This window comes from Bactrocera neohumeralis, chromosome 2, assembly GCF_024586455.1.
Source record: "Bactrocera neohumeralis isolate Rockhampton chromosome 2, APGP_CSIRO_Bneo_wtdbg2-racon-allhic-juicebox.fasta_v2, whole genome shotgun sequence".
Lineage (NCBI taxonomy): Eukaryota > Metazoa > Arthropoda > Insecta > Diptera > Tephritidae > Bactrocera > Bactrocera neohumeralis.
The window spans coordinates 41631177-41647122 of NC_065919.1; the positions used below are offsets into that span (position 1 = coordinate 41631177).

The 15946-nt window shown below is 33.3% G+C and overlaps 1 protein-coding gene and 1 pseudogene across 1 annotated transcript; one reads left to right on the forward strand and one right to left on the reverse strand.

The window, feature by feature from the left end:
- Positions 1-1053: 1053 nt before the first annotated feature.
- Positions 1054-1256, forward strand: LOC126751835 (small nucleolar RNA U3; annotated as a pseudogene).
- Positions 1257-10462: 9206 nt separating this feature from the next.
- LOC126758940 (uncharacterized) lies at positions 10463-12762 on the reverse strand. Its single transcript, XM_050473465.1, has 3 exons — positions 12421-12762; positions 12007-12358; positions 10463-10466 (listed from the first exon to the last, which is right to left on the reverse strand). Exons 1-3 carry the CDS (start codon positions 12647-12649, stop codon positions 10463-10465), a joined length of 585 nt encoding a protein of 194 aa, XP_050329422.1. The 5' UTR covers positions 12650-12762.
- Between the last annotated feature and the right edge of the window lie 3184 nt (positions 12763-15946).

Sequence of the window (15946 nt, forward strand, 5' to 3'; positions counted from 1 at the left end):
TGAATTCGTTATAACGTTGGGAAAAAATAAATTAGTTGTCTCTATTTCTATTACGTTTATATTTATCATATGTATGTATGTTTGTAAAGCAAGTGGCTTCATATTGTTCAAGATCAAAAAAATAAAAACACACGGGTTAATATAAACAAATACATGAATTGTTTACTATTTTATTGTTTGAATACACTTTGACATACACTACGACATACACCCCCAAACTGCAACCAGCAACACACTTTCTGCAAGGCATCCTATACAAAATCAGACAACAAATATTAACAAATTTAATTAATTAATGTTACTATACTTACATACGCTGAATATCTCTTTGATCGATGATTTAATTTTCACTAAAAACAAACTTAAAATGACTATTTACATTTTTCTGAGCTTCTTAAGACTAAAAAAATGTCCGTTGAGATGATTTGATACATTACACGGTTGCACGAAATACATAGTTTTTACACAAATATTATATAAACATTTTTGAAGTTATACTTCTTATACGAGTTCGGAAAAGGTTGCGATATATTCAGGTTGCGCAACCTTGCTCAATATGAATCTACGCAGCCTTGTCTGCAGAGATGTTCGAGCAGCAAGCGAAGCGGTGACAATCGGCGATCGTTTGTTCGTTTCTTTCGGCACAGCTCGGCTTTTATACCAACAACACAATGTTGCCATGCTTATGCTGTTGTTGTTTTTGTAAAACAATGTTTCAATTTTTGGTTGGTGACATATTCAATTTAAAATAAATTCTGTTGCTATTCGAACCTACGTGCTCGTCGCCACTTTTGAAGCGCATACCACCAACACCACCATTGACACTTGAATTGCGTTGTCCTAATTATGGTTTGGTTATGCATAAAAGAAATATACAATGGATCGCCGATTGTTACCTCTTTCCTTGCTGCTGCTGCGCATATGTATGTTTGTATGCTTGTTCATTATTGAAGTTATACTCCTTTTTCTTTCCTTTGCCTTTCATTTCTGCGAATTCTCAACTATTTTATACGAGCTTTTGTTGAAATACCCTGCATTGGCCGTTAAAAAATTAAGGCTATACTTTACAGGATTATTTTTGTAGTTAGTCTTCATTTACATTTTTTGGAAATCGACCCGCGATGACGAAGTATATCATTTTAGCTGACAGCGTGAGGTTTAAGAAGTTCATTTCTAATTTTGTATTGTGGCATATTAGAAATGATGTTTCTTCGAAAATCGTTCGCTTACTACGGATAAAACGACTTCTGAGTGGTGATTTTAATGAATGAATTCCTTTTGGTTGAAATGCTCTGCGTTGGCCGTGGAAAAGTTAAGACTATACTCAGGAATAAAGGGTTGTTAAACTTATTCCAGTGTGAGAGCGCCTCAAAATTAGCGTTTTTTATAACATTTTCCATTATGGCCAGATTGAACAAAATTACAATTTTTGGGCATTTAAATTAAAACACCCAACATTTAGTATGAATAAAAATTACTATATAGTGGTTATTTATTATATGGAGAAACTATTTAAATCTTTTTAAAGAATATTATAACAACTGACTTTTGTCCTTTCAGTGCCCAATAATAGGATTTAAGCTTGTTAGCTCTCAATCATTAAATGTTTTTAATAATTTTCCGTTGAAAATATTACCATGATGCTTCAAATTACAAAACTTTTCATCAAATACCTTTAAATTTCACAAATTTATTTAATATTCATTGTTTTACTTTTTTTATAAGTGGTCTTGAACGATGCAACAAATCCCTCCGTTTACATATTTTTTTCGTAAGATTTCAATCTGGCAATCGCTCGTTTCCAATTGCTAAACGTCAAAACCTCCTGAACTCGATCAACTGTCAAAGTTCAGGAGGTTTTGACGTTTATCAATTGTTCTTTCATTTCCAGTGAGAGAGGTGTTAAACATCTCTTTATCTCTGCTATACTTCTCAGGATCATTCATTCCTTTCATTTCTTCAAAGAAATTAATGACATTTAGAAATATGCATATTTGCATTATTTCGTTGTCATTTCCATATTCGTAGCAATAGAATTTCTATGGCATAAGTAAAGTAATGCCGCCGATTGTCACCCCTTGCCGCTGTAGCAGCTTCGCCTACAAACATGCGTAAATATGTATGTATGTATGTATACGTAAGATCGTGAATACATATCGACGCAGATTTTTGCGAGAAGCACCAGAAAGTTGTGCAATTTATGATTTTTAGCTTTTGCCATCGTCACGAAAAGCCGACTTGTTGGCAAAGGCATGCTCGGGGAGATAATAAATTATAATAAATTTATAAAATGTGAATTTAAGTTTTCCAGTTTTCTTTCATACAAAATGATATGCATTTCTTGGAATATCACTAAGAAGTATAACTTCATCCGCGCGTAGGGACTCCACGCACCTTTTTTGTTTTATAAAATTGGAAACATTTAGTAATATATTGATACAATAATTAATATTTTGGACAAAACTGATTAAATTTAATATTTAGGAATTTAAATAATCGAAAAATATTTGAATATTTTATAAAAATATTGTTAAAGTTATAAATTTTAAAACCTAACACGGCAACACACTATAGCAGATTTGAGGCATTTGAACGTTTTAGTAGTAGAATATTTGGGGGCAACCCGTACCAAGTGACTAATTAGTAGCAGAATATTTGGGGGCAACCCGAACCAAGTGCCTAATTTGTAGTAGATTTTTGCGTATGTGTTAGTGAAAATGAAGGATTGGTTACCCTACCAACCATGAGCGGGTAAAAAACCAGATAATCAGTGGGTAAGAAAGTAGGTAATCCATAGGGTAATCATGTGTTCTTTAAGATAGGCCGAGCGACAATTTTACCCAGTCACGTACGTATGCATGTGATCATACACCTTTGTTGCGCTCATTCAGCAGTGTCATTTAAAAAAGTATATCTGTCCTGCTCTAATATCCCCAATCGACGGCTGATGCAGGGTTGCATTTTTTAATTCCTACTTTTAAAATCTTAAAGAAAACCTTTTAATTTTTAAAATGTTTATTTTATTTTATTTTTTACATTTTTACATAAAATTTACTATAATTTATAAATAAATAAAAATATGTTTAATTTAAAAAAATAATTAACATCTGAAACAAGATTAATTAAATAAAGAAATTATTACAACCTGAAAATAAAAGAGTGGAAAAATATTATAAAAGACAAATACCTGAAAATAAAATAAAGATTATTAACACCTGAAAATAAATAATAATTACATTGAATTTGTAATATCTAAAAGAAAAAGAAAGATTAATTGTATAAAATGATAATAATATCTGTAAAAAAGATTAATATTATCTGAAAGAATAAAATATATTAAATACAAATAGGATTTACTCTGAAAGTAAAGATTAATTAAATAAAAATAGTGATAAAATCTGAAGAGAAAGAATAATAAAATAAAAATCATAATAATATCTGAAATAAAAGAATAATATTATCTGGTTATTTAAAATACATATAAAGCAAACATTTGTTTTCACATATTAAGGTTGGTACGCAGCTCTCAAGTAATTGCTCAAGAAAAAAAATACATTATTTCTCAAGTAATTTTGGCAGCTGGTTACGCATTGTGAATGATCTACATTAGAAGAGCAAGAGAGAATAAACAAAGAAAACCAACTTTGTGCGTAATATGTATGTGTGTATGTATATGGTAACATAAATATTTTCATTGAGATTTAAGAAATGTTGTTGATGATTGGTAGGTTTTATGCAACATTTCAAAATGGAATATACTTCATAATAATGATTTCAACTAATTTAGGATGAATTTGACGATTACTTCGAATTTCCTTCAAGAAACAATTGTTGATTTGATGTTTCTTCGCAAAACAAGGTTTGCCATATTCACATTTTACTGAAAAAAAGTATCAAAAATTGGTACTAGATTTCTTGAGAGCTGCGTACTAGCACAAGTAAGTTTGTCGCAGGAAAGTATCTTGACCGTTTCTTAAGCGTTTTTTTATATGAAGTTTTTACGTTTCTTGAGAGCTGCGTACTAAGCTTTATATTGGATTGTGCAGGCCGCCTTAAACGCATAAAATACGTACATATGTCTGTATGTATTTATTTTCCCGTATTATATTGGACTGCGCAGTCCAATTTCAAAGTACACACACTTTTTTCACATTGATATAGCTGCTGCTGCTACTTCCAATTTCCAATGCTATAAAAATAAATGGAGGAATTATTTTCAACATATTGTTAAAAAATCACACAAAATTCATTTACTTACCTTCTTGTTGTACGAGCCTCCTTTACGATGGTACGATCACGATCAATAAGCCTAATTGCCTGTCACGAAAATTGCGATAAAAAAAGAAAAGGCGTCCGGTCGATTTCACGTTTCAATTACAAGAGAACATTTATTTAATTTCATTTTGTTGCTTAGCCTAAATCTTAAAATTAACGGCTTAAACTAGTGGTAATGTTCATATGTCTTAAAAAACGGGGTAAGTATAGTAATTTTCAACTTTCGTTAAATATTGTAAAAGATTACATTGAGATAATTAAGGTGAGTAATTTTTTAGTATTAAAAATGTATCATTAAGGTAAGTATATAATAACAATATAATTCAATATTTTATAATTTTTATAATTCATTTTTCTACAATTCATTTATTATTTTTATTTTAGGTATAAATTTGTGGCTTGACGCAACAACAAGGTTGAGGACATACACATAAACGTTAGCAAATCTACCACTTTTGTGGGGTGATACCTTGCTCTCTTGCCATATCCTAAAATTCTCCACCGTGTTTTTAAGATTCCGATGCTTTGTTCAACGATACATTAACGAAGAAAATTTTATTAATGAGGATTCATATTTTTTTTTATACTTACGCTATTGCTACGATCCCTTAACTATCTCCGCACTATTTTTTATGCCCATCACAAGTTGGATTCATTTTGATATTTCTGATTTACTTCCGTAGTTCGATATCTATTGTTACCTACTAATGTGAATTGAAAATACATTACGATCCGTTTGCTATCGTATGTCATAATGCCAATCACCGCATACGATTGACGTATCACGTAATTTTCTTTCGTATGTTTGCCGATCCGTGCACGGATGTAACGATTCGACCCCTGATTTGTTTAGTGCAAGTTGCGTGCGAACAGTTGGAAGCAAATTTTGATGCGGTAATTGAAACGGCAAGGGGTTAATGATCAAAAAATGTTGGATATGTGTAGTTATTACCTAATTACAAAAATATTAGTGCATATTCAGTTGCAGTTCGTTATTCAATTCTGATAGTTGTATGTTAAAGTGAAAGATATATCAATGGCTCGAAATAACTATTATGTTCATTTTAGAAAAAAATTTGTTAAGGATTTTAAGAAAAGAGAATCGGTTATGACTATTGCAAAAAAGTTTGGAATAAATCATGTTATTGTTTTCCGAACATTTAGCAGATTTCGGAAATCAAGCTCTTTGGCTACAGCACTTAGCGGTAGAAGGTCGCGGAAAACAACCGAAAGAGAGGACAAGGCAGTCATTCGGGCAATAGAAAATCACCATTTTATATCGGCAACATCTGTTGTAAGACAATTACGGTTAAATATATTACAAGGGGCCTATTCTGTAACTCGATTCGAAAATCAATTTACTCGAATTCGGATTTTGTATATTCTGTAACTCGATTTTCGGATTTTCAAGCCAATTTTCGAGTAAAATATTCGTTAGCTTTTGAGTTGTAGAAAGCAAAAACGAAAATTGTACGTATATTTTCTGGCACAGGGTGGTACAACTTTTGCATAATGATAAAGTAGATCCGAATTTCGAGTAGAATACATTTTCATAGATCCATACAACATCGAGCTGTACATGGGAGATTTTCATGCTACAGGAGTGCAAAAAAGCCGTATATTTCTTTAAAGAACAGACTGGCGCGACAGGAATTTGTTAAGAAGCACATAAATTGGACGATTATCAAATGGCAAACTGTACTATTTTCTGGCGAATCGATGTTTAATATCAAAGATTCAGATGGGCTGAAGCTGGTAGGCAGACCGAAGAGACAATGTCTAAATCAACGTTATAAAAGATGTGCGGTGAAACATAGTGGAGACAATGTACTAGTGTGGGGTTATTTTTCAGGGAATGGAATAGGGCCAATTCATCACATAAACAGTACAATGAACAAATATAAGCATAAAAACATTTTTCAGAATATTATTCTGCCGCATGCTGCAGAAGAAATGGCTTTAAAATGGAGTTATCAACATAACAACGACCAGAAACACAGTGCTATTTGTGTAAAACAGTGGTTTGTTGATAACAGGATTGAGGTTTTGAAGTGACTTGCACAGTCACCAGATCTCAATCCCATTAAGAACCAAATGGAAATTGTAGATCGAAAAATCAGACGTTAAAATTGTAAAAATAAGAACTACTAAAGGTAGCATGGACAAGCATTTCCTGCACCACATCAAATAAATTAATTGAGCCCATGCCTTGTCGACGTGCAACTGTATTGAAAAATAAGACATACGCAACCAAATATTGAAAGACATAAATTTTTCAATCATAAAACTATTTCGTGCTTTAGTTTTGTCGCACCAGATTTTTGGAGATTTTCATATATCGAATTTTATATATTTTTAAATAAGTTGATTTGATTAATTTTTACTATTTTTTATTTATTTTTAGTAAGGACGGGCTAAGTTCGGGTGTCACCGAACATTTTATACTCTCGCACGATAAAGTGATAATCGAGATTTCATTATCAGTCATTTACATATTTTTCAAATACCGTATTTGTGTAAAGTTTTATTCCGCTATCATCATTGGTTCCTAATGTACATACATATATATTATACAGAAAAGGCATCAGATGGAATTCAAAATAGCGTTATATTGGAAGAAGGCGTGGTTGTGCACCGATTTCACCCATATTTCGTACATGTCATCAGGGTCTTAAGAAAATATTATATACCGAATTTCATTGAAATCGGTTTAGTAGTTCCTGAGATATGGTTTTTGGTCCATAAGTGGGCGAGGCCACGCCCATTTTCAATTTAAAAAAAAGCCTGGGTGCAGCTTCCTTCTGCAATTTCTTCCGTAAAATTTAGTGTTTCTGACGTTTTTTGGTAGTCGGTTAACGCACGTTTAGTGATTTTCAACATAACCTTTGTATGGGAGGTGGGCGTGGTTATTATCCGATTTCTTCCATTTTTTAACTGTATATGGAAATGCCTGAAGGAAACGACTCCGTAGAGTTTGGTTGACATAGCTATAGTAGTTTCCGAGATACGTACAAAAAACTTAGTAGGGGGCGGGGCCACGCCCACTTTTCCAAAACAATTGCGTCCGAATATGCCCCTCCCTAATGCGATCCTTTGTGCCAAATTTCACTTTAATATCTTTATTTATGGCTTAGTTATGACACTTTATAGGTTTTCGGTTTCCGCCATTTTGTGGGCGTGGCAGTGGGCTGATTTTGCCCATCTTCGAACTTAGCCTTCTTATGGAGCCAAGAAATACGTGTACCAAGTTTCATCATGATATCTCAATTTTTACTCAAGTTACAGCTTGCACGGACGGACGGACAGACGGACGGACGGACAGACAGACATCCGGATTTCGACTCTAGTCGTCACCCTGATCACTTTGGTACCATACCAAACATAACCCTATATCTGACTCTTTTAGTTTTAGGACTTACAAACAACCGTTATGTGAACAAAACTATAATACTCTCCTTAGCAACATTGTTGCGAGAGTATAAAAATAAAATAATTGAAATACCGACAAGGTAGATTCCGTGCTTTAGTTTTGTCGCACACTGTATAATGGTTTTCATTTCTTAAGAAATCTTATGTGTCTGTCAGTATAGCAGTTATATGTATATATTGTATGTGTATATAAAATTCGATTCTAATGCTGACGTTTTGTACCATAAAGTATTTCCATTGATTTGATTCTTGCAAGTTGCAAGAGTATAAATTGTTCGGTTGCACCTGAGCTTAGCTCTTTATTACTTGTTTTTATATAAGTATGTACATAGATACAGCTGCGCGCAATAAAATAGTAGTGGGAAATAAAGTTAGTGAACACTTTTACTTAAGTTAATTGTTTTTATTATCCATAATATGTAAGTTTCACAGTTATTTTTCATTTTCACAATATATTTTTTACTAACCACTACTATTTCATTGCTCACAGTTGTACATACCCATATTGGCACGATTCCGATTACTTTGGCGGTCAGGTACTGAAAACGAACTTCGGTATATATAAATGTGGAATATGTTGATAGGGGAACTTTTCCAGAGGAAACATATGCAAAAATAAAAGTGATAAGTTATAACGATCCGAAAACATAACGTTCAGAGTTGTATTTGCGTAAACTTATTTTAGTATGCAATGCAACAACAAATTTTTGTAACTAGTATAAAAATTTACGATTTTACGATGCTTTATGACACGTTGTGAGTACCCCAAATGTTGCTAACACTTACGTATATTTTATTAAATATTCGCGATCAAAACATCAAAAATTTGTATTAACGCATGGTATTTCTCAATGTTTAAGTAATTTTTTTCACATTTTTCACTTTGTATATTGAAATATACAAGTGCTGAACACAATGAGTGCGACAGACTGCAGCAGCACGACAGTAAACTGAAAATGGCGTTGTGAATCCTACTACATGTACATTTGTGAGAAGGCAGCAACATAACAATGGCCGGCATGTACACAACACAACACAGCTGTCCATTTTGCATGTACACAATTTCGTTGTGGCCATACTAATACCTTGCACTTCAATGAAATTTTAATATTTTGTTCAAAGTGAAATTTTGTATGCAAAAAATAAGTAAATAGGTAAATATTTTTGTTATAAATTATCAATTGTTATTACAAATGATAAAATAGAGCTATGTATGTATTTGTGCTATGCTTTTATTTGTAAAATAACGTCAGGTTTGTTAGAGCTTTGAATAATTTTACATTTTACATATTAGTGGCATCACCACTCTACCGCATCTTTCTACTGTCGTTAGCAATTATAAGAATATATTGAAGTTAGCGAGAGCGACAACTGTCGGCCTGCAGTCGTGTAGTCGTGCAGCTGTCAAAATAACTGTGTCCTTAAGAATGTGTGTATTTTAAAATTTGACATTGTGTTCAGCACTTCATGGAAGAAAACGTTAGAGTTTTTACAATTATGAGGAAAACCAACTTTGCCACATCTTAAGAACCAAATATGAAGGATTTTTCAGAGACAGCGTTTTTATTGTATGTACTTTTGTGTGATTTTTTTCTTTATTATCTATAAAAATAATTCTTTCCAACATTTTCGCGTAGTACTTTTTCCATACTTTGCCCTTTTTTACGTAATATGATTATATAATATTATTTATTTGTTTGTTATGTATACGAGGTGTGTTCAAAAAGTATCGCGAATTTTGTGTTTTTTCAAAAATTATTTATTTATTCATGAATATCTATTTTGTCCCCTTCAAAGTAATCCCCATGAGATATTATACACTTGTGCCAACGGGTTTTCCAATCTTCGAAGCACTTCAAAAAATCATTTTATTATCTTCTTCAGCTCCTCCTTCGATGCCGTCTTTATCTCGTCAAGAGAAGCGTAACGTAGTCCTTTCATTAGCCTCTTCAGTTAAGGAAACAAGAAAAAGTCACAGGGGGGCAGATCTGGGGAATACGGTGGCTGCGGCATCATTAGTGTGTTGTTTTTGGCCAAAAAGTCGCGCACAAACAACGATGTGTGAGCAGGGGCGTTATCGTGGTGCAAAAGCCAATTTTTGTTCTTCCACAAATCCGGGCGTTTCTGGCGGATTGCTTAGCGCAAATTGCGCATAACTTGCCAATCGATATGTTTAGGTCCTCACTTCTCTAAAGGTGATTCGACGATTGGCCAATACCATTTTCTCCACTTCATTAATTTTTTCGTCTGTTGTTGAAGTGCTCGGGCGTCCGGCACGCTCTTCGTCGTTGACATTTTCTCGGCCTTCTGAGAACATTTTGTACCACCGATAAACGTTGCCTCGGTCTAAGGTAGCTTCTCGGTATGCCACAGTCAACATTCGGAATGCATCCGCGCACTTAATTTCGTTTTTCACACAAAATTTGATACAGGTTCTTTGATCCATTTTTTTGAATAGGTAAAAATCGGAGACGATCCAAAACACGTGCAAGCAAAGCAGCTATCAACAATTAACCCTTATGTGAGCACCCGGGTACCCGGGTGCCCACCACCACACACTTTTCTGCTAGCAATTCGGTGAAATAATTTTTTATCGAACTGAGCTTCCGGATCCTTGCGATTTAACTTCCAACAAAGCTATTTCAGTATTCAAAATGGAAAAAAAAAATTCTATGAAGTTCAAAATTATGTATGAAATTAGGTAACTCGCGGGGAGCACCCGGGTACCCGGGTACCCACTATATGAAAAACAATGCAATCATCTGTAAATGAGATTCAATATAGATAAATGTTGTAACTATATAACTTGGGATAATAAATAACTAATAACATGAATTCGTAACATAAATTTATTAAAATCTTCATTAATTATTCAGCACAATCAGGACATATTACTTTCGATATACACGTATAAGGTTTATTTTTCTTCAATGTACCAGTGCTTGCCAATTTGCATGGGAGTAAGTATTTAGCAAGAGGCAAAGTCGTTAAATAAGTTTCCATTGTTATATGTATTTCGGAAACTTCCTTTGAACGGAGCTGTAAGTTCTTTTATTACTCTCTTTCCTTAATTTTTTTCTCGAACTTTGGCAGCGTTTTCAGTATTGCAAATCCACCAACTTTTCATGCCATTTTTTCGAGTTTCAAAGGAATGTACTGTGTGAATTTTGTGTGCCTACGATAAGTATAATTTTCCGTACTTTACTTTACCCGAATCTGCATTGAACATTGTCCATAAATCACGTATAGGAGTAGCTTTATCATTTTCTGTACATACTTGGCATGCGTTGAATAAAGATAAAGAGGATATGAGTTACTCTTCCACATATAGTATTATTGGCGCCAGAGCGAATGAGAATCCCAATGAACAAATACATTTCTTACACAGTAACTGAACGCCAACCTCTATTCGAATTAGGATTTTGCGCGTTATGATCTTTATTGGCGATTAGAGTTTTCTGGTTAGTATAGCGAACAATAAAATCAATTATTTCAACTGAGATTATAGTCCTAAGTTTATCTCCTAACAATGTTTCTGTAGATCTAGCAGGGCCACTTTTCAGGCTGTGTCCTCTGCTTCACTCTCCTCTGACTCACTGGTCATCTTCCCCGTACGGTGAAAGTCGTAATATCATTGGACAAAATTTTGCTCACCATCCGAATTGATGAGGTGATATATGATCTTCCATTACGAACTGCCAATTTATATCTCTCATAAATGCTCGTTTGAGTCCACAAAGTATTCGAAATTGTTCGATTATTAGTTAATAATGTCGATTCTAACGCAAAGCCGCTCTATGCACATCGACGCAGTCGACTTTCCGTGCTTTACACGACATTCCTTATCAAGTGTTCACTTCTCACTGATTCACAGTTGCCAAACTGCGTAACTGTGTACTCCCAAGTCACTGAAATAAGCCTATTCTTCGATACTACCACAACTACAAACATTTCGAATACGTGTCGACGTGTAAAGGTGAAAACTGACCATGTCCCACCCGTAGAGCGCGAGATTTCGCTATCATGATTTCTCTTCCAGAAAAATAAAATGTGCGACAAGAGTCAAACACAGGTAAATTACTTGTTATATTCTCTTAAAAGAATTGTTAAACTGTTTTTTCATAATTTCGTTCGCTTCCAAACTTCGAAAGTGTTTTATTATAGTGATGGGTACCCGGGTACCCTGGGTGCTCATTAACGTGGCTAAAACTGGGTGCTCACATAAGGGTTAAATGAACATTCAAAATGGCCGAGCTTGTCGGCATAAGTGAGAGATATAAGTACCAACATAACGCCACAAACTCTACTATAACATCAGCAAAGTTTGCCGGATTATTATAGTTGTCTTTGTAAAAAAATCTCTTTACCACACGCCAATGAGACTCAATTCTTTGTGTGTTTGTGCCATCCTCGGCGATAAAGGGATTGCCAGGGTCACTATGGTTAACCTTTTTATGGATGTAACCATATTCAGGGAGGCATTCGTATGCGCGCCAAAAATCTGTTTTTATAGTTGTTCCTTCTCGTACATTTTTGCGAATAAGAGGGATGAGGACCTCAGCGGAACGTACGTTGTCCGGGCATACCTCCAGTCTGAGGTCCTCACTGCCATCCTCTATCATACCCAGGACCCAATGTCCTTCTACGCGTCTTCCTGAAAAAAAGAAAAGTATTTGAATAAACATAATTGCATTATATATAAATTATTATTATTACCTTTGTTGTATTTGCGTTTTCCGAATTTACTTTCGTCAATCTGCACTACCTTTCCTGGACCACCGATCTTCCCTTTGAATTCTTGGTGGTCTAACTGAAATATAACTACTGCTTCCCTGCAGTAGCTATACCAGTCGGAGATAGTGGCAGATGACAATTTCTTTTCAACGCTCGCATAGTCCTCCCTATAAATATCCTCCCGCGTAAATCGGTGGGCAAAACAATACATCAGGTAAAACACCTGGGGAAAGCTTAGTTTGACGCCTTCAAACCACGTGCCCACTGCCCTTGAAATAAGGGACTTCGACCTACAATTGCCCCTAGAGCATTTAAAGTACCCTACTGGAGGGCGTTTGTGCAATGCCATTTGCGTTTTGTGAATATCACAAAGCCGACTTTTTGGCAACAGACTGTATACCTCAGCAAATGCTACACATAATTCATGTGAGCCCAAGCATTTCACTACATTCCACTGTATTGCGGTATTGTGGTAGCATCACGACACATTACTGCTGCAGCGCTCGTGGATGCAAAATCATCATCTTTGAAAAAATTATATATTATTTTATATAATACTGTTTTCAAAGAAAATTTCAAAGCTCCCTGAAAAGCACCGCAGGCGAAAATTTGGAATAAAAAATCGCGCGATTTTTTGTTCCAAATTTTCAATATTTTTCAGTATAATATATTACATTGAAACAAGCGCCGCAGGCGAAAATTTGGAATAAAAAATCGCGCGATTTTTTATTCAAAATTTTCATTATATTTTCAGTATAATATATTACATTGAAACAAGCGCCGCAGGCGAAAATTTGGAATAAAAAATCGCGCGATTTTTTATTCCAAATTTTCGTTATATGGACGTAATATATTGCCCACTTTTCAGAGAACTAAATAACGTATTATATTTACCTGATTGGTTATTTGACATCATTATAAAGTGATTTTATTTAATTAGATTTAAAATTTCCAATTGTAAAAACACGTTTTAAATAAGGCACGCGAATATAGTATCGGGTGATTTTTTAAGAGCTTGATAGTCATTAATTTTTTTCAAGAAATGAAGTTCATTTGACACATCTTCGCTTTGTAATAGACGAAATAAATATAACTTTTTTGAAATAATTAAAAAATTAAATAATAAAATTAATTATTTTTTATCTAATTTTTTACGATTTTGTAAAAAATTAAAATTTTTACAATTTTTCTGAAAAAAATGGTTCATATGATACAAGATCACGCATATATGTCTCAGAGAATGCTTCTTTACATTCTTTGTGTGACTTTGCATATTTTTCTTCAAAGCATTTCTCTTTATTCATTCTCGCATGAATTCAGTCGTTTTACATATATTTCTGCCACCGCACGTGCTCAATTCTGCTAAATAGCCAGAGCACGGCGAATTCCCCTTTGTGATTCTATCAGCTCTGTTAGCCGCGCAATCGAACCGTCATACAGATTTCGATTTGCACCTTCTCTATACTTTTAAGTTCTCTGGCTCGTACAACAAGAAGGTAAGTGAATGATTTTTTTTTAAATAATTTGCAAATAATTACTTCATTTGTTTTTATAGCATTGGAATTAGCAGCTGCAGCAATATCATCAGAAGCAGCAAATTTAAATTGTTAAGTAAGTATGTGAGAAAAAGTGTGTGTTGTTTGAAATTGGATTGCGCAGTTCAACATAATACGCAAAAATAATTACATACATATGTACATAAGTATGTATTTTATGCGTTTAAGGTGGCCTGCACAATCCAATATAATGTGAAAACAAATGTTTGCCTTATATTTTAAATAATCAGATAATATTATTCTTTTATTTCAGATATTATTATGATTTTTATTTAATTATTCGTTCTTTTCAGATTTTATCACTATTTTTATTTAATTAATATTGGCTTTCAGAGTAAATTCTATTTGTATTTAATATATTTTATTCTTTCAGATAATATTAATCTTTTTTTTTTAGATATTATTATCATTTTATACAATTAATCTTTCTTCAATGTAATTATTATTTATTTTCAGGTTTTAATAACCTTTATTTTATTTACAGGAATTTGTGTTTTATAATATTTTTCCACTCTTTTATTTTCAGGTTTTAAAAATTCTTTTCTTTATTTAATCTTTTTTCAGATATTAAATATTTTTTATATTAAATATATTTTTATTTATATAAATTGTAATAAATTTTTTGTAAACATATAAAAAATAAAATAAAATAAAAATTTTGAAAATTAAAAAGTTTAGTTTGAAATTTTAAAAGTAGGAATCAAAAAATGCAACCCTGCATCAGCTATTTAAAAAGAGAAAATGCAACCCTGAGTCAGCCTTCGATTGGGGATATTAGAGCAGGACAGATATACTTTTTTATATGACACTTCTGAATGAGTGCAACAAAGATGTCTGATCACATGTATACGTACGTGAGTAGGTAAAATATCTGCCAGGCTTAAGAAACATTCTATATGTTTACCACCACGTTTACCACCATGTTACCCGCTAATTATCTGGTGTTTTACCCGCTCATGGTTGGCAGGGAATACACTTACGTATATACTTACAGTGGACCAATAAAGTTTACATACACCTAATTCCATTAAATTCCGACACGTTTATTTGTTTCAAAATTAATAAATTTTGTGGTTTTTTTCTATCCATTTCAAGATATGTATATTTAACATTAAACACAGCATATCAAAATATTTTTTTTTTTTTACACAAATAAAAAAAATTAAAGTTAAAGCTTAAAATGAGCATAATTTATATCAAAAAAGTTTACGTACACTTATGAATGTTTACATAAAACAAAAGTAATTACAATACTTTTAACGGTTTTTGGCCTACATTTTGTTGCTATTACTATCCCTAGACATCGTTGTATGCTCCTCACTCAATTTCTAGAATTATTTCCGGATATTTTGACCCACTAAGTCCATGATCCAGCTTTTTGGCCTTATTTTGATGAAATTCGATGTTTTCGAATACGGTTTTCCAAAAAGTTCCAGATATTTTGAATAGGATTAATGTCTAGTGATTGCGGGACCTATGGAGTTATTTTTATTTCCATAACAACCATTCATGTACAAGATAAGACATGTATTTTGGGTCGGTATCCTGTTGGAAATTGGTTTTGCTGCTATTAACAGCCGATTTAAGCACACTTAAAATTTAAATTTTTTCCTAAAATGTTCAGATACATATGCTTATCCATGTTTTCACTAATAAAGTCCAAATGTCCAACTCTAGATGCAACCATACACCCGCAAACCATAACATTACCCCCACAGTGCTCTACCATTGGCAATACATTTTGTCCTTGCGACTCTTCATTGATCTTTCTCCACACTTTTCGTGATCTATTCGAACCAAATTTATTAAATTTTGAATCGTCGGTGAACACAATGTTTTCCCAAAACCAATACGGTTTGTTTAAATATTGTTTAGCAAACGCCGACATTTTCTTTTTATTAACCTTATATATGTATGGCTTACGACGCGCGACTCGTCTATGATAACCAGCA